The sequence below is a fragment of the Hyperolius riggenbachi genome, chromosome 2, assembly GCF_040937935.1.
Source record: "Hyperolius riggenbachi isolate aHypRig1 chromosome 2, aHypRig1.pri, whole genome shotgun sequence".
Taxonomy (NCBI): Eukaryota; Metazoa; Chordata; class Amphibia; order Anura; family Hyperoliidae; genus Hyperolius; species Hyperolius riggenbachi.
The window spans coordinates 566051126-566073213 of record NC_090647.1 but is presented as its reverse complement, the minus strand read 5'-3'; the positions used below and the strand labels follow the sequence as shown (position 1 = coordinate 566073213).

The following is a 22088-nucleotide window of genomic DNA, read 5'->3' as shown; positions in this document are numbered from 1 at the left end:
TAGTCCCCTGGTAGTGGTGGAGATGGTGGGAGTTGAAGTCCCCCCGGGTAGTGGTGGAAATGGTGGGAGGTGTAGTCCCCTGGTAGTGGTGGAGAATAGATGATGGGAGGTGTAGTCCCCTGGTAGTGGTGGAGATGGTGGGAGTTTTAGACCCCCGGGTAGTGGTGGAGATGGTGGGAATTGCAGTCCCCTGGTAGTGGTGGAGATGGTGGGAGGTGTAGTCCCCGGGTAGTGGTGGATATGGTGGGAGTTGTAGTCCCCTGGTAGTGGTGGAGATGGTGGGAGGTGTAGTACCCGGGTAGTGGTGGAGATGGTGGGAGTTGCAGTCCCCTGGTAGTGGTGGAGATGGTGGGAGGTGTAGTCCCCGGGTAGTGGTGGAGGTGGTGGGAGTTGTAGTACCCTGGTAGTGGTGGGGATGGTGGGAGTTGTAGTACCCTGGTAATGGTGGGGATGGTGGGAGTTGCAGTCCCCTGGTAGCGGTGGAGATGGTGGGAGGTGTAGTCCCCGGGTAGTGGTGGAGGTGGTGGGAGTTGTAGTACCCTGGTAGTGGTGGGGATGGTGGGAGTTGTAGTACCCTGGTAATGGTGGGGATGGTGGGAGTTGTAGTCCCCTGGTAGTGGTGGAGATGGTGGGAGGTGTAGTCCCCGGGTAGTGGTGGAGATGGTGGGAGTTTCAGTCCCCTGGTTGTGGTGGAGATGGTGGGAGTTGTAGTCCCCCGGTAGTGGTGGAGATGGTGGGAGTTGTAGTCCCCCCGGGTAGTGGTGGAGATGGTGGGAGGTGTAGTCCCCTGGTAGTGGTGGAGATGGTGGGAGTTGTAGTCCCCCGGTAGTGGTGGAGATGGTGGGAGTTGTAGTCCCCCGGTAGTGGTGGAGATGGTGGGAGTTGTAGTCCCCCGGTAGTGGTGGAGATGGTGGGAGTTGTAGTCCCCCGGTAGTGGTGGAGATTGTGGGAGTTGTAGTCCCCCCGGGTAGTGGTGGAGATGGTGGGAGGTGTAGTCCCCCCGGGTAGTGGTGGAGATGGTGGGAGGTGTAGTCCCCTGGTAGTGGTGGAGATGGTGGGAGTTGTAGTCCCCCGGTAGTGGTGGAGATGGTGGGAGTTGTAGTCCCCCCGGGTAGTGGTGGAGATGGTGGGAGTTGTAGTCCCCCCGGGTAGTGGTGGAGATGGTGGGAGGTGTAGTCCCCCAGTAGTGGTGGAGATGGTGGGAGTTTTAGTCCCCCCGGGTAGTGGTGGAGATGGTGGGAGTTTTAGTCCCCCCGGGTAGTGGTGGAGATGGTGGGAGTTGTAGTCCCCTGGTAGTGGTGGAGATGGTGGGAGTTGAAGTCCCCCCGGGTAGTGGTGGAGATGGTGGGAGGTGTAGTCCCCTGGTAGTGGTGGAGAATAGATGATGGGAGGTGTAGTCCCCTGGTAGTGGTGGAGATGGTGGGAGTTTTAGACCCCCCGGGTAGTGGTGGAGATGGTGGGAGTTGCAGTCCCCTGGTAGTGGTGGAGATGGTGGGAGGTGTAGTCCCCGGGTAGTGGTGGATATGGTGGGAGTTGTAGTCCCCTGGTAGTGGTGGAGATGGTGGGAGGTGTAGTACCCGGGTAGTGGTGGAGATGGTGGGAGTTGCAGTCCCCTGGTAGTGGTGGAGATGGTGGGAGTTGCAGTCCCCTGGTAGTGGTGGAGATGGTGGGAGGTGTAGTCCCCGGGTAGTGGTGGAGGTGGTGGGAGTTGTAGTACCCTGGTAGTGGTGGGGATGGTGGGAGTTGTAGTCCCCTGGTAGTGGTGGAGGTGGTGGGAGTTGTAGTCCCCTGGTAGTGGTGGAGGTGGTGGGAGTTGTAGTCCCCTGGTAATGGTGGGGATGGTGGGAGTTGTAGTCCCCTGGTAATGGTGGGGATGGTGGGAGTTGTAGTCCCCTGGTAGTGGTGGAGATGGTGGGAGTTGCAGTCCCCTGGTAGTGGTGGAGATGGTGGGAGTTGTAGGGTTAGTAGTGCTGGGGATGGTGGGAGTCCCTCTAGTGGGATGATGGGAGTTGTAGTCCCCCCGCACCAGTAATAGTACTCCCCCTCCCCTCTCGTACCTCCTGCAGGGCCGCGGTGATCAGGCCGCTCTCCCAGCTGCGGCTCCCGGGCGCTCCGGGGTTTGGGATGGACGATGCGGAGCTCTTTCCTCTCTTCGGAGCCATCTCTGTGTACTTCCTAGACGCCGCCTGTTACCCGGCAACCGGGCGCGTCACTAGCCCCGCCCACTCACTGGCGTCTCCGCCCACCTGCTCCCCGTGCTCAGCCTGGTGCGTGGCGTCCAATTCTCTCGCAGAACGCGGATGAGTCCTTCCATTCCACGCATGGTATCTATACTAGTCTGCCTATAGCTGCAGATACATACAGCGGCCACCTCTCATCACACAAATCACTGGGCAACCCTGACTGCTCACTGCACCCCCCCCCCCCCCCCCAGTGCCAGTATACAACTGCAGCACTGTACATATTATTATTATGTATTTATATAGCACTGACATCTTCTGCAGCACTTTACAGAGTACATAGTCATGTCACTGACTGTCCTCAGAGGAGCTCACAATCTAATCCTACCATAGTCATAGTCTAATGTCCTACCATATTATTACTATGTATTTATATAGCACTGACATCTTCTGCAGCACTTTACAGAGTACATAGTCATGTCACTGACTGTCCTCAGAGGAGCTCACACTCTAATCCTACCATAGTCATAGTCTAATGTCCTACCATATTATTATTATTATGTATTTATACAGCACTGACATCTCCTGCAGCACCTTACAGAGTACATAGCCATGTCACTGACTGTCCTCAGAGGAGCTCACAATCTAATCCTACCATAGTCATAGCCTAATGTCCTACCATATTATTATTATGTATTTATATAGCACTGGCATCTTCTGCAGCACTTTACAGAGTACATAGTCATGTCACTGACTGTCCTCAGAGGAGCTCACAATCTAATCCTACCATAGTCATAGTCTAATGTCCTACCATATTATTATTATTATGTATTTATACAGCACTGACATCTCCTGCAGCACCTTACAGAGTACATAGCCATGTCACTGACTGTCCTCAGAGGAGCTCACACTCTAATCCTACCATAGTCATAGTCTAATGTCCTAACATATTATTATTATGTATTTATATAGCACTGACATCTTCTGCAGCACATTACAGAGTATATAGTCATGTCACTGACTGTCCTCAGAGGAGCTCACACTCTAATCCCTACCATAGTCATAGTCTAATGTCCTACCATATTACTATTATGTATTTATATAGCACTGACATCTTCTGCAGCACATTACAGAGTACATAGTCATGTCACTGACTGTCCTCAGAGGAGCTCACAATCTAATCCTACCATAGTCATAGTCTAATGTCCTACCATATTATTATTATGTATTTATATAGCACTTACCTCTTCTGCAGCACATTACAGAGTACATAGTCATGTCACTGACTGTCCTCAGAGGGGCTCACCATCTAATCCTACCATAGTCATAGTCTAATGTCCTACCATGTTATTATTATGTATTTATATAACACTGACATCTCCTGCAGCACTGTACAGAGTTCATAGTCATGTCACTGACTGTCCTCAGAGGAGCTCACACTCTAATCCTACCATAGTCATAGTCTAATGTCCTACCCTATTATTATTATGTATTTATATAGCACTGACATTTTCTGCAGCACATTACAGAGTACATAGTCATGTCACTGACTGTCCTCAGAGGAGCTCACAATCTAATCCTACCATAGTCATAGTCTAATGTCCTACCATATTATTATTATGTATTTATATAGCACTGACATCTGTCAGCTGCCCATAAACTGCAGGCCAATTCCTGAACAAATTAATGCTGAAATCGATCCTGAATCAGCCCTGTGCAGCGCATCCGCCACCTTGCCTTGCCGCCGTTGTCCCCCAATGTGTGATGTGCCCCCTTAGTGCTCTATACATTACCTGTCCGTATCCGCTGCTTGTCCGCCACTGGCACTCCTTGCTCCATGCACACGCCCCCAGGTGGCTGCCGGCGTACACGCGGGGAGTGTGGCCTCCCACATGCACCCCCGTCACTCCCACAACCACGTGGGGGGTGTGTACGGAGCAAGGAGTGCGCCCGGAGCCACTGGGGGGGGGGGGCATATTGCACATTAGGTAGGTGTGACGTCCAGGGTCTCATCTCGTTTGTCACTTCGCCCGATATCGCTCGCTGTCACCGCCATGTACACAATTCAGCAGGTGGACCCAATATCCTGCAGCATGTCTGACCGATTAGTGTCACCAATCTCGGCCCCTAAATTGGTATTGTCAATCGGGAATGCACTTGGCAGCACCGATTTTCATCCGATTCCGATTATAACAATCGGGTCAGATGGTCGATCGGCTGCCAAGTCGCCTGATGTATGGCCACTTTAAAATAGCCAATTCACGGCACAAGTTTTCCTTCAGATTCGATCTTTCAACTCAATTTTTTGGGTCAAATGATATAACTGTGCCTTTTGTGGTGCAAATTGAGGTGATTGGTCGATTGGAAAAGGAAAAAATATTGATCTGAAAGTTATAATAACAATAATAATCCTAACATTTGTATAGCGCTTTTCTCCTGTTGGACTGAAAGTGCTCGGGAGCTGCAGCCACTAAGGGAGCGCTCAAGGGGCCACCATACAGGGTTAGGAAGCCTTGCCCAAGGACTCCTTACTGAATAGGTACTGACTCTAGCCAGGTTATGAACCCCATACGTCTCCCATGTCAAAGGCAAACAACAAACAAACACAGAACACTTATATCGCGCTTTTCTCCTGGCGGACTCAAAGTGCCAGAGCTGCAGCCACTAGGACGCGCCCTATAGGCAGTAGCAGTGTTAGGGAGACTTGCCTAAGGTCTCCTACTGAATAGGTGCTGGCTTACTGAACAGGCAGAGCCCAGATTCAAACCCTGGTCTCCTGTGTCAGAGGCAGAGCCCTTAACCATTACACCATGCAGCCACTCAGAGCCCAGTACAGGTAGTCCCCGACTTACAAACGACCCCCCGATACGAACGGCATGGATTCTGTGGGAACAATTAAAAAAAAAATGTTTTTTCAAATTAGACTTGTAGTTTCTGAGAAAATCGATTAAAATGGCTTTTAAACTTATATAAGCAGGTACAGGGGGCAGAGGTGACACAGAGGGGGACACTGGAGGCACAGGGGGGCACAGAGGAGGTACAGGGGGCAGAGGGGCACACTGGAGGCACAGAGGATGTACAGAGTAGGTACAGGTGACACAGAGGAGCACACTGGAGGCACAGGGGGGCACAGAGGAGGTACAGAGGGCAGAGATGACACATAGGGGGACACTGGAGGCACAGAGGAGGTACAGGAGACAGAGGGGCACACTGGAGGCACAGAGGAGGTACAGGGGGCAGAGGTGACACAGAGGGGCACACTGGAGGCACAGGGGAGCACAGAGGAGGTACAGGGGGCAGAGGTGACACAGAGGGGCACACTGGAGGCACAGGGGAGCACAGAGGAGGTACAGGGGGCAGAGGGGCACACTGGAGGCACAGAGGATGTACAGAGTTGGCACAATATTCCAACTTAAAGAGCAAATTCAGGTTAAAGAGAACCCGAGGTGGGATTTACTTATGCTAGTGGGGCACAGAGGTTGTGCACACTAACACCAGCCTCTGTTGCCCCATGGTGTGCCTCCATGTCCCCCCTGCTCGCCGCTATAGACCCCGCAGTGCTGGCGACACACAGCGTGTCGCCAGCACAATGTTTACCTAAGCGCTGTCTGTCAGCGCCGCTCCCCCGCATCCTCCGTATCGGCGCTACCCGCCGCGTCACTTCCCTCCCGCTGATTGGAGGGAAGTGACGCGGGTGGGTAGCGCCGGTGCTGAGGAGACGGGGGAGCGCCGCTAACAGGCAGGCATAGGTAAACATTGTGCTGGTGACACGCTGTGTGTCGCCAGCACTGCGGGGGTATAGCGGCGAGCAGGGGGGTCCTGGAGGCACACCATGGGGCAACAGAGGCTGGTGTTAGTGTGCACAACCTCTGTGCCCCACTAGCATAAGTAAATCCCACCTCGGGTTCTCTTTAAGAACAAACCTACAGTCCCTTTCTCGTTCATTAACCGGGGAGTACCTGTACACTATCCAGCCACTCCGTTTTATTTTTAAATCCGAATGTAAAAACTTCTTACATCGTTCTGTTATTGGGAACAATCGATAATTGCCTTCCGATTAGTTTTGATCATTTAAATTGCGTCAAAAGATTGAATCTGAAGGAAAAGTTGTAGCGTTAATGGGCGCCTTAAGGTGAAGTTGTCATGTTTGACAGTTTGAATTTGTGCATACTTTATTGTTTCGTAGAATGAATGCGCAGATTGGTTGTCCAATTAGATCTTTCTGTGCGTGGGTAGTATTCACTCCATAACAGGCCCAGTGAATCGACCACTGAAACCTCATAAAGACCCCCTGACAAGCGGCTGGAGTGGGGGGTGTTACTGACCCGTATGGCCGAGGGACGCAGATGATGCTGATGGAGACCTGTCATGTACCATAACTGTATAATAAAGATGTTTTTCGCTCTCCCCGCAGCCGCATCGCACAAATCCCCGAGCGGTTGAGGAATTCGCTGTGAAGTCGGATTTGGACCTGATCAAAGCGCGAGGTTTGACGGGAGGGAATCGTCAGAGGCATTGCTGCGGGTGAAAGGTGAGCGCGGACAGATGACGGGTAATGACTCGCAGTGGCAGGAGACGGCCATTGGGGGGAACGGCGGAAACTCGACTCTCCAGATGACTGGCAGCAGAATCAAAGGGCCTCGTGACGCGGGATCTGAATAATGGCAGTAATGAGCTACAAAGCGAAGGCGGAGGACGACCGGAAGCGCAGGGATTCCCTTTCATCACTTCCAGAGATTAAACCATCTCTACCGGCCCAGATGGAGGGGGGGGGGGGGGCACTACAAAGCCCAGCATGCCAGCAGAGGCTGGAAGCTTAAAGGACTCCTGAAGTTGTATGGATATGGATTCTACCATATATATTTCCTGTTAGGCTGCCTGGCAGCCTTGCTGATCTCCTTGGCTGCAGTAGTGTCTGAATCACACACCTGAAACAAGCATGCATATCTAGGCACAGTTTAGTTAGAGCACCTGATCTGCATGCTTGTTCAGGGGCTGTGGCTAAAAGTATTAAAGAAAGAGGATCAGGAGGACCGCCAGATGTGCCTTTTACAGCCAGTTGCAGCATGTACACTATCGGGGTCAATTCATAAAAGGCTTTGAGGTAAAAAAAAATCTGGTCGGGAGAATACCGCATTCGGTATTTTAGACTTCTGTGTGCTAATTCGTAAAAATCTTCACAGGCGCGGTAGAAATGCGGTGTTTAACCAAACTAAACTGTCGGTAACATGAGAAGAGGAGCTGGCTGACTTGATACATTAATGAGCAGCTGGCTGAGTTGTTACATTTTCTCCTGCAGAGACAGCGTTACAATAAAAGAGGCATCCCCAGCTTCCCTTTAGATGTGCATGTTTTGTTATACTGCCTCTGTATGCCCTGAATCTGCGCGGAATCTGTCTATTAGTCTTTCTAAACAATCTATTTCATTGACACAGCTTAGAAGAACTTCAAGAAATGTTACACATGCAGGCTTTCTGATGTGAAATATATCTGAAAACAGGTACCCGAGGGGTTAAAAACACAGCCTGGGTATTCAGGGGAAGCCTTGTTTGTTCCGCTCTCACCGCTGCTGCCGCCTGGGAGATCTGTCTCCATTAACTTTGCTTCGCTCCCTTATCACCTCTTCAAAGCAGGCGGTATTCTCCGTGCCATTACCGCCTGCTCTAATATTTATGAATTGACATTTACTGACATGTGTTGAGGTAATTACAGCACAAGTCGGTAATTTACCTCTCTGCTCAGGAATTTCAGCTTTTCATGCGGTAACAGCCTTTATAAGTGCTCGGTAAAGTCAGCTGTTTTCAGCATTACCGCTTGTGGTAATGCCTTATGAATCGATCCCATAATGTGGCAAGGCGATATTCAGAACTGCATATATTTATATCCTTGTTATCATCAGGACACTATATGGAGTCAAGTGCTTGGGAAGATGGTGTTGTCTAAGGCGGGTTTTACATCTGACCTCTGTCACACCGCAACGCACAAAATATCAATCATATGACCGTGCCACAGAGTGCGCAGACAGTCATATGCATAGCTCCGCCCCCGCTCTCCCCTCGCCACCCCCCACCCAGTGACGTACACCCTGCTGCTGGATAGAGACAATGCCACTGGGATTCCCGGGTTTTCCTGTCCTTCTGATCATGTATGCTGCACCGCTGCCATCATGTTTAAATTCCCTGAGTGGCCATTAATTCCGCCGCCGCAGGAGTCCGAATGTAACGTGTTGTTGACTTTGCGACAGTTCAGCAGCCAATCGGGCACTTCCGCTACAATCCGACGCCAAAAGTACGCTATGCCCCATTGCCTTGCATTGCTATTGCAATATCCTGCTGTTAAACAGGGTAACGCAAAACAGCTTCCTCCCCTGTATGGCTTCCCTATTGATCGATGGCTTTACTTCCAGTATAGCTTCCCTGGTGGTCTAGAGTGGCCCAGACATAACGCAAAGTGGGGAAAACACATGAGGGCCACATTTAATGGCTCTGAGGGCCAGATTTGGCCCGTGGGCCGGAGTTCGACATGTATGCTGTAGTGTGTGGCCTTCTTGGTTCCAGCAGGTTTAACCAAGCATGGCTCATCTCCTGTTTCTTACAGCCACCTTATTTAAAGTGGACCTAAACTCTTGCACAGGGCAGAAGGAAAACAGAGAGCAATGCACCCTGTATGTATTTAGAGAGTTTAGCCTGTCTAATTCCCCCTCATCTGTGTCTAATCACAAGTTGTAATCTGATCTCTCCCCGGTGTCAGCTGACTGCCTATGGCAAATAAGCTCATTTGAAAGCACAGAATGTTAACAATATGTCTGCTTCCATGAAAGCAGGAAGTAGACACACTGTAGATTTATTTTAGGATTTGTATCAGCTGTAACAAAGACATGTTTTTTTTTGTTTAAAGGTTATTATGCTGTTGCTTATCTTTTAGAGTAACCAAGCAGCTTAGGGTGACCCAAACTACTAGGAATGTATAGGGGGATAAAAGGAACCAAAAAGCCCTCCTACTAAAAAAAGCAAAGCTTGGTGTAATTTGCCTTCTTAAAACAGAAGGAAATTTGCAATAATTCAGTTATAAGTGAACATATGTGGTTACCCACAATGCTCTACTGAATATGCAAATTATCCCTTTTCACCCTTGTAAGCCAAGCAAGCATCCAGAGCCGCTGGTGTATAGCAAGCTTATAGCTTTAAGTTTTACACAGCCTTATCAAACCCACATGTAGACAGCCTGTTTCGGACTTTTGGTCCTGATCAGTACATGGCAGGGATTGATAAAGCTGTATGAAATAGGGCTTGGACCAGTACAACAGAGTAACCAAGCAGCTCAGGGTGACCCAAACTACTGAGAATGTATAGGGGGATAAAAGGAACCAAAAAGCCCTCCTACTAAAAAAGCAAAGCTTGGTGTAATTTATTGGTTTGGCTTGGTTACTCTGTTGTACTCGTCCAAGCCCTATCTCATACAGCTGTATCAATCCCTGCCATGTACTGATGAGGACCAAAAGTCCGAAACAGGCTGTCTACATGTGGGTTTGATAAGGCTGTGTAAAACTTAAAGCTATAAGCTTGCTATACACCAGCGGTTCTGGATGCTTGCTTGGCTTACAAGGGGGAAAAGGGATAATTTGCATATTCAGTAGAGCATTGTGGGTAACCACATATGTTCACTTATAACTGAATTATTGCAGATTTCCTTTTGTTTTAAGAAGGCAAATTACACCAAGCTTATCTTTTAGAGCAGAGAGGAAGTTCTGAGTTCAGGTCCGATTTAAAGAGACTCTGTAACCAAAAAAAAACCTCCCCTGGGGGGTACTCGTCTTGAGAGGGGGAAGCCTTTGGATCCTATTGAGGCTTGCCCCATCCTCCTCTGTCCCAATGCGGTCTCGCTGCAGCACATATTTACCTTTTCTGCCTCCAGTGGGGGCGCTGTTGCGGCTCTCCGCTCGGAGATAGGTGGAAATAGCCGATCGCTGTCAGGCACCTGCGCAGTAGAGCGGGCCGACAGCGATCGGCTATTTCTGCCTATCTCCGAGCGGAGAGCCGATACTGCGCCAGCACTGGAGCCGGGAAGGTAAATATTGCACAACCTGACATGTTGTGCATTCTGTGGGCTGCAGCGAGATCGCCGAGGGACACAGGAGGACGGAGGAAGCCTCAATAGGGTCCAGAAGCGTCCCCCTCCCAAGGTGAGGACCCCCCAGGGGAACTTTTTTCTGTTATAGAGTTTCTTTAAAGAGGAGCTGTCAGCCATACTATCTCAGAAAAAACAGCACATATATAAGTAGATACATACTTGCTCTACTTATATAACACATGTATTGCACTGTCCATGTTTTGATTTTAGTGATTTTTCTACAGTACAAAAAGAGAAAATCCTTCTTAGCGTTTCTTATTTTAACTGTGGCTATTTTGAAGCCAATCCTGATGTCATTTCCTCCCTTACTCTCCTCTGCCTGATTGTGTATGCATCGCCCGCCCTCCACTATAGAAAGTGCATTGTCTCAGCATGAAAAATATGAAAACAGGAGGGAAAGAGACTTCAGTAGAGAAGCAAAAAAGGACAACCCAGCATGCCCTGCAACTTCCTTCTTGTGTACCAAATTATGTGTGTACCAAATAAGAGTCAGGTAAACTGGGGAATGATCATTTATTAACAAGAAAAGTAATAGTGATTGTAACGTTTGGATTGCCTGATTAGCATCCTTATTACTTGTTTACCAGATAAAAATAAAGAATAGATTTTTGATGTTATACCCGGCAGTTACACTTTAATGAGGATCAATATCGGTTATCTCTTGGTATTCCCTGTGAGACGAATCCCCTTTCCCCCCTATAGGGTAGGATTTTAGTACAAGCAATATCCTATGAATGCTGGAGAAGTACCTGGGGCGAGAATAAGAAAGATCTGATACTTACCCAGGGCTTCCTCCAGCCCCATAACTACCGCTGAGTTCTCCCCTTCCTATAGAGTTCCCTGGTGTCTAGTGCCTTCGCTCTCCGGCTATCAGTCCCGGTAACTGGCTCAGTCGGGGTCTTCTGCGCATGTGCGGCCCCTCTGTGCAGGCACAGAAGAGCCCGATTGGCACGGCTGAGCCAGTTACCGGGACTAATAGCCGGGGAATGGAGGCAAGCGGGAGGACGGTGAGGGACTTAGCGGTTCTTATGGGGCTGGAGGAAGACAAGATAAGAGGAGCATTCTATGGTGCATTCACGTTTTATTTTCATTAAAAAAGGATAAAAATTGCTCTTACAAGATGCAAACGTTTTTCAAGCATATCTCCCATACAGGATAATAAGAAGTCCCTTCTCCTCTCTCCTCTTTTCGATTCCCGTTGCTGTTCGGCGTGCTTACATCATCAACATCTGATGAAGGCGTAAACACGCCGAAACGCGTCATGATGCTGCAGGCACTGTGAATGAGGCCCTTTCCACTCCACCCCACCCCGACAGTCTGAGTTACACCAGGACACGCCTGCTATTGGCCACAGCAACGGGAATCGGAAAGAGGAGAAGGGACTTCTTATGAGCCTGTATGGGAGATATGCTTGAAAAACGTTTGCATCTTGTAAGTGCAATTTTCATCCTTTTTTAAAGGATACCAGAAGTGACATGTGACATGATGAGGTAGACATGTGTATGTACAGTGCCGGGCACACAAATCACTAGGCTGTGTTCCTTTTTTTCTTTCTCTGCCTGAAAGAGTTAAATATCAGGTATGTAAGTGGTTGACTCAGCCCTGACTCAGACAGGAAGTGACTACAGTGTGACCCTCACTGATAAAAAAATTACCCTTTTTACCTCTTTTCTGCTCTCAGAAGCCATTTTCTGCTAGGAAAGTGTTTTATAGTTGGAATTTCTTATCAGTGAGGGTCACACTATAGTCACTTCCTGTCTGAGTCAGGACAGAGTCAGCCACTTACATACCTGATATTTAACTCTTTCAGACAGAGAAAGAAAAAAAGGAACACAGCCTGGTTATTTGTGTGCTGGGCACTGTACATACCCATGTCTATCTCATCATGTCACATGTCAGTTTGGGTATCCTTTAATGAAAATAAAACGTTAATGCACCTTAGAGCGTTCCTCTTTTGTCTTTCAGCACACTTGTCCCACGAGTTGTGGAGCTTGCTAATTGGTGACATTTATTGGAGTATTATCTCCTGGATCCTTCACTGTGTTGGAGCGCTGTTATATAATAATTTTTGGGGGCTGGAGGAAGCCCCTGGTAAGTTATCACATCTTACTTTGTTCTCATCTCAGAAACACTTTAAGGCTGGTTTCACACCAGGACGTTGCGTTACAGGGGACGTTATGGTCGCATAACGTGCCCCTAACGCAACGCCTGGTGGTGCGGGAGAGGACGTTAGAGTGAGCCGCCTAACGCGGCTCTATCCCTATAAGGTCTCCCAGAGTGGCGCTGATTGGCCGGCGGGACCTCGTGATGCGGAGTGAGACACTCCGCATCAAGTGGTCCCACCGGCCAATCAGCAGCCACCAGTGCAGTGCATATTAAGTAGCCATGTGCGCGGCTACTGTAGCGGCATCTCCCCGCCTCCTCTCGCCCCCCCACTGAGCATGTGCAAACAGTCTAACGCGACTTAGCTGCGTGTAAAGTACTGCATGGAGTACGTTATGTAGACGTGCTGCGTTACAATGTAACGCAACGTGGGCACTGTGAACAGCCCATTGATTTTTCATTACTGTGAGTTGGGGTGCGTTACAGGCTGCTCTAACGTGCGCCTGTAACGTCCCACTGTGAAAGCAGCCTAAAAGTGACACTGAAGGAAAAAAAACACTTATGATATAATGAATTGTATGAGTAGTACTGATAATGATAATTAAGGTAATTCCTTTAACAAAGCAGAAGGCTTGAAGCCCATATTACACAAAAGACAGTGCTGCCCACTGATTACATCAATAATCAACAATCAGAAATGTATCAGTACAATACATATGCAGGATCACTCATTCAAAAAAAAGATAAAAACTGATCAGAGATATGCAGCAAAAATAATCTCCAAACAAGGGCACACCAGGTGTAATTCAAGAGCTGATGCTCACACTGCAATTTAGGCAATGATTACAATAAACCTGAACATATTCAAAAGCATGCAAGGTAGATTTTCATTCCTTTTATGCATGCTGTTATTTTCCGTACAGTTCAGTTGCTTGTTAGGGGTGGGGGTGGGGGGTGTCACTGTGCATGGCTGTAAGAAGTCACTGCTTGTATTAGTCATCACACCCAAGACCTGTAATTTGCAATCTGCAGCACTTAATAAATGCAAGTTTCAGCCACTTGAGTGCATCCTCTGTTTTAAAGCGGACCCAAACCAAACATTTTTTTTTATTCAAAATATTTAGTTGCCCCACTCTGACACATACAGAGATAAATAAACACTCCTTCAAGCCTATGAGCATTTCAGTGCCTGCTTTTCACCCTTCTCTTTCCATAATTAGGGTTATACAGGTGGCAGTCATGACACCAGCTACCCTCCCTCCCAGGGGCGTCGTCTATGTGAAATCTCACACAAGCTGAGATCACCTCCCCTGTGACATCATCAGTAGCAGCCTGTGTTTTGTTTTTTATCTCCTCCACCAGTCTGCCGGATTCTGTCCCGGCAATATGAAAGGAAGGGAGGGGTTCCTCCAATATTTTATATTTGTCATCATGCAGCTGAAAAAAGGCTGCTATTTAGAAAATAGATTTTATTTCTGAAATCTTGTATTTTTGATTTGGGTCCACTTTAAATACAGTGAAATGTAATCTGATCTCTGAAACTCGCACAGTGGCGTATCTAGAGGGGTGCAGGCATAGCTTGTGCCGTGGGCTCCACAACATCATGTCTGCCATTGTGCTGCGCCCCCTTCCTGCCCCTGTGCTGCCATGTCTGCCCCCATGCCTCCCCATCACTCAGACCTCAGATCAGAATAATTCTGTTATCTGTGGAACATGGCTACTTCATTTATATGTATGGGACACACATGGCTATATCATTATTTTATTTTTACGCACCTGATCGTGAGACACCTGACTACTTGATTATTTTATCTGGATGCGTATGACTACTTAATAATTTTATTGAGGGGCAGGTCACTACTGGATGAATTATCTGGAGGCATGGGGATATTTGATTCTTTTATCTGAAAGCATGTGACTAATTATGAGGCATATGGCTACTTAAAGAGACTCCGTAACTTTAAAAAATGCCCCTGGGGGTACTTACTTCGGGCTTCCCCCGCCCTCCTCCATCCCACAGTGGTCTCGCTGGACTCCTCACAATCCACAGCCAACAGTTTCTCAGGCTGTAGCTAGCTTTGGCACGGGCGCAATAGCGCCTGCAATATTTCCCTTCCCCGCCTCCAGCGCAGGCGCAGTAGCGGCCCTCAGCTCGGTATCAGGAGGAATTAGCCGATCCCAGTCAGGTCTGCTCTACTGCACAGACGCAAGACTCCTGATTCCGAGCCGAGAGCCGCTACTGCGCTGGAACCGGGAAGGTAATTATTTACATGGCTGCTGTTCAGAGCGGCCAAGCGAGACCGCCGTGGGACGAAGGAGGACAGGGAAGCCTCAATAGGATCCAGAGGCTTCACCCTCCCAAGGTGAGTACCCCCCAGGGGCACTTTTTAAAGTTGCAGATTCTCTTTAATATTAGTATCTCGAGACCATGGCTACTCAATGTATGTACCCAGGAGCATATCACACTGGTATTTGGGTTACCCAACTGCTTTATTCTAGCACCTAGGGACAACACAATTGTCTTACAAGCGTAATGAGGCTTACAGATAAAAGTTAAACTGGCTCTACAGCAGTATTGAATTATGGGCTCTTATTGCTTGTAAGACTGAGATATATCAACTTGCCTAAGCACCCATTCAACCATAAGGTAAACTATATAAGAGGGGGTGGGGAGGTTAGTGTTAGGAGAGGAGAGAGGGGAGGTTAGTGTTAGGAATGGAGAGGGAGGAGGTTAGTGTTAGTGGAGAGGTTAGTGTTAGGAGTGGAGAGAGAGGAGGTTAGTGTTAGGAGTGGAGAGGGAGGAGGTTAGTGTTAGGAGTGGAGAGGGGGGAGGTTAGTGTTAGGAGTGGAGAGGGGGGAGGTTAGTGTTAGGAGTGGAGAGGGGGGAGGTTAGTGTTAGGAGTGGAGAGGGGGGAGGTTAGTGTTAGGAGTGGAGAGGGGGAGGTTAGTGTTAGGAGTGGAGAGGGGGGAAGGTTAGTGTTAGGAGTGGAGAGGGGGGAAGGTTAGTGTTAGGAGTGGAGAGGGGGAGGGTAGTGTTAGATGAGAGGGAGGAGGTTAGTGTCAGGAGTGGAGAGAGGGAGGAGGTTAGTGTTAGGAGTGGAGAGAGGGGAGGTTAGTGTTAGGAGTAAAGAGAGGGGAGGTTAGTGTTAGGAGTGGAGAGGGAGGAGGTTAGTGTTAGGAGTGGAGAGGGAGGAGGTTAGTGTTAGTAGAGGAGAGGGGGGGGGAGGTTAGCGCTAGGATTGGAGAGGGAGGAGGTTAGTGTTAGTGGAGAGGGAGGAGGTTAGTGTCAGGAGTGGAGAAGAGGAGAGGTTAGTGTTAGGAGTGGAGAGAGGGGAGGTTAGTGTTAGGAGTGGAGAGAGGGGAGGTTAGTGTTAGGAGTGGAGAGAGGAGAGGTTAGTGTTAGGAGTGGAGAGAGGGGAGGTTAGTGTTAGGAGTGGAGAGGGGGGAGGTTAGTGTTAGGAGTGGAGAGGGGGTGGTTAGTGTTAGGAGTGGAGAGGGGGGAGGTTAATGTTAGGAGTGGAGAGGGGGGAAGGTTAGTGTTAGGAGTGGAGAGGGGGGGGGGGTTAGTGTTAGGAGTGGAGAAGGAGGAGGTTAGTGTTAGGAGGGGAGGTTAGTGTTAGGAGTGGAGGGGGGAGGTTAGTGTTAGGAGTGGAGAGAGGGGAGGTTAGTGTTAGGAGTGGAGAGGGAGGAGGTTAGTGTTAGGAGTGGAGAGGGAGGAGGTTAGTGTTAGTAGAAGAGAGGGGGGGGGGAGGTTAGCACTAGGATTGGAGAGGGAGGAGGTTAGTGTTAGTGGAGAGGGAGGAGGTTAGTGTTAGTGGAGAGGGAGGAGGTTAGTGTTAGGAGTGGAGAGAGGGGAGGTTAGTGTTAGTAGAGGAGGGGGGGGAGGTTAGTGTTAGTGGAGAGGGAGGAGGTTAGTGTTAGTGGAGAGGGAGGAGGTTAGTGTTAGTGGAGAGGGAGGAGGTTAGTGTTAGGAGTGGAGAGGGAGGAGGTTAGTGTTAGGAGTGGAGAGGGAGGAGGTTAGTGTTAGTAGAGGAGAGGGGGGGGAGGTTAGCGCTAGGATTAGAGAGGGAGGAGGTAAGTGTTAGTGGAGAGGGAGGAGGTTAGTGTTAGTGGAGAGGGAGGAGGTTAGTGTTAGGAGTGGAGAGGGAGGAGGTTAGTGTTAGGAGTGGAGAGGGAGGAGGTTAGTGTTAGGAGTAGAGAGGGAGGAGGTTAGTGTTAGTAGAGGAGAGGGGGGGGGGAGGTTAGCGCTAGGATTGGAGAGGGAGGAGGTTAGTGTTAGTGGAGAGGGAGGAGGTTAGTGTTAGTGGAGAGGGAGGAGGTTAGTGTTAGGAGTGGAGAGGGAGGAGGTTAGTGTCAGGAGTGGAGAGGGAGGAGGTTAGTGTTAGGAGTGGAGAGAGGGGAGGTTAGTGTTAGTAGAGGAGGGGGGGGGAGGTTAGCGCTAGGATTGGAGAGGGAGGAGGTTAGTGTTAGTGGAGAGGGAGGAGGTTAGTGTTAGTGGAGAGGGAGGAGGTTAGTGTTAGTGGAGAGGGAGGAGGTTAGTGTTAGGAGTGGAGAGGGAGGAGGTTAGTGTTAGGAGTGGAGAGGGAGGAGGTTAGTGTTAGGAGTAGAGAGGGAGGAGGTTAGTGTTAGTAGAGGAGAGGGGGGGGGGGAGGTTAGCGCTAGGATTAGAGAGGGAGGAGGTTAGTGTTAGGAGTTGAGAGAGGGGAGGTTAGTGTTAGGAGTTGAGAGGGAGGAGGTTAGTGTTAGGAGTGGAGAAGGAGGAGGTTAATGTTAGGATTAGGAGTCAAGAGGGGAATGTTAGGATCTCAGTGTTAGGTGTTAAAGGGGGACATTAGTGTTAGAATAGAGTACAAGGAGGGAATAAGAAGATACATTTCCCAAAAAGTAACTGCTATATCCCAAACCAAAAAATCACAGGCAATTTCAGTGTTTTCCATGAGCTCTCTATTACCCAGATATACAGCTGAATGCTACAGGACTGTTTAGAAGTGATGTTGGGAACATTCCAGGCAGTTACTACATACTAGCAGGACAATAAACCAATCATAATCCTCCCGCTGTGATGTCACCAGTGGGCGGATCTCTTACATTTCCTGATTACCCCCAGATATCTTTATATAACCTCCCACTACCCCTATCCATAACGCAGCATGGAGGGGCTCAGTGAAGGTGGCAGTGAAGGTGTGGAGGTGTTTGATGGGGTCACACAGGGCATAAAAGGAGATCTTCCCGGCCTCATAATACAGATATATCCTGACTCTATCACTGGGGATCCCATCAGGTAACCGGATCACTTTACTGTCATGTCTCACTGAGCACTGATCATCCAACCTGCACAAACACCAGGAGTTACTACTATATCCAAACATCGACCGTCCCAATCCATTCCTGTGTATACTGGAGTAACACATCCCAGCTCTCCATCTCTCTGATCCCCCAACATCCACTTCCCAGTAATGCTGCCCTGAGGAGAAGCTCTGGATGCTCATCACCTGAGGACAGTGAAATCTCTCTGGTATTTTGGGGTAATTCAGATTTCTATCTGCCCTGGATGCAGTTTTTCTGTCATCCGATATATGTAGCCTATTACTAGCTGTGTTTACATCCAGTAATATGTCTGCAGGCTGTACAGGGACCCCCCCAGTTACCCCAGACATGATATCAGCTAGTCCTGTGTGTAATGTGTGTGAGATGCCGGCCACATCCAGATCCTCTCCATCATGGAGCTGCTTATCATGTCTGTCCTCCGTGTCACACAAGTCACCTGTGTGTGATTCCTGTAAGAGAGTCAGTGGGTCAGTGATGTTACACAGCTCCTCAATGTGACGCATCTTCCTGGACAGCTCCTCCTTCTTTATTTCCAGCTGTCTGATGACATCATCATAGGACTGTGACATCTGCTGTGGTTCGACTGTTTCTATATCAGCATTTTCATTTTCTTGTGCTTTTCTCCTGCGTTCCTCCAGACTCTGGACCCTTTTCTTGGCCTCCTCAGTCTCTGCCATCAGTTTCTGCAGATCATTTCTCAGCTGCTTCTTCTTCTTCTCCTTAAAGGCCTCATCCAGTGACATCATCTTATGGCCAACATGTCCCCCGATCACATAGCAGGACACACAGACACAGGCAGCATCCTCAGTGCAGTAATACTCCAGGATCTTCTTATGGACGGAGCATTTCCTGGTCTCCGGGGAGGTGGTGGGGGCACATAAGACGTGTTCTGGTGCCTTGCTGTGGACTCTCAGGTGTTTATCACACAGAGAAGCGTCACAGTGCAGACAGGACATAACAGCAGGTACAGGAGAGTCCACACAGTAAGTACAGCGGACTCCGGATGCCTCCTGATCTGGCTGAGTAGGCAGGAAACGCTCTGCTATGTTCCTCAGAGCAATGTTTGTCTGCAGTCCGGGCCGCTCCTTGTACTTCTCTCTACATTCAGGACATGAATAACCTGCAGAGCCCTCCTGTGAGTCCAGCACACGATCAATACAGACCCGGCAGAAGTTGTGACCACATCTCAGGGTTACAGGATCTGTATAAATAGCCAGACAGACGGGACACTCCAGCTCCTCGCTCAGATCAGAAATGATGTGAAATGAATCCAGTAGAGGCAGTTGTGTCTTTATTACAGGGCCAGGCTGAGCTAGACACCTGAGGGACCTTCCTGTAACTGACAGTGTTAAGACAAAGCAATAAAAAATAACATTGAAGGTGTTGGTTGTCTATAAAGTAGATGAGTAATGCTAAGTAAACAGGTGTTAGCTATGATAACCGATTGACCTTTTCCTGATATTGATAGTTTGCCACATTGTGCACTGCTCACTGCCGGTATGCTTCCCCTGCCCATTGTCCCCCGCTCACTGACAACTCCTTGTCCCCCACACTCTGACAGCAGCGGCACAGGGTTGTTAGGGGTGGAGCAGTGGCACGGGTTAGGCAGGGAGTGGAGCAGTGGCAGTGTAGGCAGAAGAGGAGCAGTGGCAGTGTAGGCAGGAGAGGAGCAGTGGCACAGGGAAGGCAGGGGGTGGAACAGTGGCACAGAGCATACGGGTTGGTCTAGGCAGGCAGGGGGTGGCGCAGGGTAGGCAGGGGGTGGAGCAGCAGCACAGGGGAGGCAGGGGGTGGAGCAGTGGCTCTGGGTAGGCAGGGGGTGGAGCAGCAGCACAGGGGAGGCAGGGGGTGGAGCAGTGGCTCTGGGTAGGCAGGGGGTGGAGCAGCAGCACAGGGGAGGCAGGGGGTGGAGTAGTGGCTCTGGGTAGGCAGGGGGTGGAGCAGCAGCACAGGGGAGGCAGGGGGTGGAGAAGTGGCTCTGAGTAGACAGGGGTTGGAGCAGTGGCGCAGGGTAGACAGGGGTTGGAGCATTGGCTCTGGGTAGGCAGGGGTGAAGCAGCAGCATAGGCAGAGGGTGGAGCAGCAGCACAGCGTAGGCAGGGGGTGGCGCAGGATAGGCAGGAGGTGGAGCAGCAGCACAGGGTAGGCAGGGGGTGGAGCAGCAGCACAGGGTAGGCAGGGGGTGGAGCAGCAGCACAGGGCAGGCAGGGGGTGGAGCAGTGGCTCGGGTAGGCAGGGGGTGGAGCAGCAGCACAGCGTAGGCAGAGGGTGGAGCAGCAGCACAGGGCAGGCAGGGGGTGGAGCAGTGGCGCAGGATAGGCAGGGGTTGGAGCAGCAGCACAGGGCAGGCAGGGGTGGAGCAGCAGCACAGGGCAGGCAGGGGGTGGAGCAGTGGCTCGGGTAGGCAGGGGGTGGAGCAGTGGCACTGGGCAGGCAGGGGGTGGAGCAGTGGCACAGGGTAGGCAGGGGGTGGAGCAGTGGCAGTGTAGGCAGGAGAGGAGCAGTGGCACAGGGAAGGCAGGGGGTGGAGCAGTGGCACAGGGAAGGCAGGGGCTGGAGCAGTGGCACAGAGCAGACGGGTTGGTGTAGTGGCTCTAGGCAGGCAGGGGGTGGAGCAGTGGCTCTGGGTAGGCAGGGGGTGGAGTAGTGGCTCTGGGTAGGCAGGGGGTGGAGCAGCAGCACAGGGGAGGCAGGGGGTGGAGTAGTGGCTCTGGGTAGGCAGGGGGTGGAGCAGCAGCACAGGGGAGGCAGGGGGTGGAGAAGTGGCTCTGAGTAGACAGAGTTGAGCAGTGGCGCAGGGTAGACAGGGGTTGGAGCATTGGCTCTGGGTAGGCAGGGGTGGAGCAGCAGCACAGCGTAGGCAGAGGGTGGAGCAGCAGCACAGCGTAGGCAGGGGTGGAGCAGCAGCACAGGGTAGGCAGGGGGTGGAGCAGCAGCACAAGGCAGGCAGGGGGTGGAGCAGTGGCTCAGGTAGGCAGGGGGTGGCGCAGGGTAGGCAGGGGGTGGAGCAGCAGCACAGGGTAGGCAGGGGGTGGAGCAGCAGCACAGGGTAGGCAGGGGGTGGAGCAGCAGCACAAGGCAGGCAGGGGGTGGAGCAGTGGCTCAGGTAGGCAGGGGGTGGCGCAGGGTAGGCAGGGGGTGGAGCAGCAGCATAGCGTAGGCAGGGGGTGGAGCAGCAGCACAGGGCAGGCAGGGGGTGGAGCAGTGGCGCAGGATAGGCAGGGGTTGGAGCAGCAGCACAGGGCAGGCAGGGGTGGACCAGCAGTACAGGGCAGGCAGGGGTGGAGCAGCAGCACAGGGCAGGCAGGGGGTGGAGCAGTGGCTCGGGTAGGCAGGGGGTGGAGCAGTGGCACAGGGCAGGCAGGGGGTGGAGCAGTGGCACAGGGTAGGCAGGGGGTGGAGCAGTGGCACAGGGTAGGCAAGGGGTGGAGATACAGCACAGGGCAGGCAGGGGTGGCGCAGTGGCTCGGGTAGGCAGGGGGTGGCGCAGGGTAGGCAGGGGGTGGAGCAGTGGCACAGGGTAGGCAGGGGGTGGCACAGGGCAGGCAGGGGGTGGAGCAGGGTAGGCAGGGGGTGGAGCAGTGGCACAGGGTAGGCAGGGGGTGGCACAGGGCAGGCAGGGGGTGGAGCAGGGTAGGCAGGGGGTGATGCAGTGATACAGGGCAGGCAGGGGGTGGAGCAGTAGAGAAGCAGCACAGGGTAGTAATGATTGCAGCCTCTCAGTAGCACTGTTATCTCTATTTATGATGCCTCCATACAGCACAGCAGGCGGAGTTCTCACATTACTGTACATATCTTCTCCTGGCAGGAAGGACAGTCAATTGGTTTGACCTGTGTGTGCAGCCCTTGGATCGGAGTTATTCTTTACCTTCCCCTGTGTGTCATTTATCCTGAGGGCCGCGGCGGAGTGATGCTAATAGCTTCCCCTCTGAGGACATAATTGCCTCATTAATGAGGGGCTGTTAGCGGCCCATCATGGAGGGGTCAGGTACATAATTGTGTTTGTCACTGGCCTCTCCGGCGATAGCCGCCTTGTTCCTGCGGCAGGAACACTCAGGGTGACAGGCGTCCGTCATCACGCCGGTGAAATATCCCCTAACACATCCCGCAGTGTGTCGGCTACCGGGCCACGCCGCCCAGCTGTCAGGGAGACTTCAAGACGCTTAGCATGAAGGAGAGCTTAATATACCGCTTATTAGCGCCATCAGTCACCGCCTGCTCCGCTCACTCCCCAAGGAGCATGGATGAGAACGCCGGGAGCAGGGGAGCGGCCATTCATCTGTCGCCGGCGTGCCGTATTACGCATCAGATAATGGCTTCAGCTCAGAGGAACTGTCGTAAAATCTT

The 22088-nt window shown here is 51.1% G+C and overlaps 2 protein-coding genes across 2 annotated transcripts in view; both read right to left on the bottom strand.

Annotated features, from left to right (window-relative positions):
• The window catches only part of SPAG17 (sperm associated antigen 17), a 311336-nt gene extending 309128 nt beyond the window's left edge, over window positions 1–2208 (bottom strand). The window contains exon 1 of the mRNA XM_068270990.1: window positions 2058–2208. Coding sequence (XP_068127091.1) covers window positions 2058–2162 — 105 coding nt within the window. The 5' untranslated portion in view covers window positions 2163–2208. The remainder of the gene's footprint in view (window positions 1–2057) is intronic.
• Window positions 2209–17497: 15289 nt separating this feature from the next.
• Window positions 17498–21817, bottom strand: LOC137545307 (E3 ubiquitin/ISG15 ligase TRIM25-like). Its single transcript, XM_068266422.1, has 3 exons — window positions 21751–21817; window positions 18116–19080; window positions 17498–17905 (listed from the first exon to the last, which is right to left on the bottom strand). Exons 1-3 carry the CDS (start codon window positions 21815–21817, stop codon window positions 17498–17500), a joined length of 1440 nt encoding a protein of 479 aa, XP_068122523.1.
• Window positions 21818–22088: the final 271 nt, after the last annotated feature.

Bases quoted from the DNA above. Each gene is read 5' to 3' on its own strand.
- LOC137545307 (XM_068266422.1), bottom strand. From the start codon at position 21,817: ATGACGGACGCCTGTCACCCTGAGTGTTCCTGCCGCAGGAACAAGGCG. The intron at 19,081-21,750 runs GTGACAAACACA...TAACACTGTCAG, and splicing joins GGCTATCGCCGGAGAGGCCA to TTACAGGAAGGTCCCTCAGG. The intron at 17,906-18,115 runs GTGGCCGGCATC...CACTGTCCTCAG, and splicing joins ATGATGGAGAGGATCTGGAT to GTGATGAGCATCCAGAGCTT.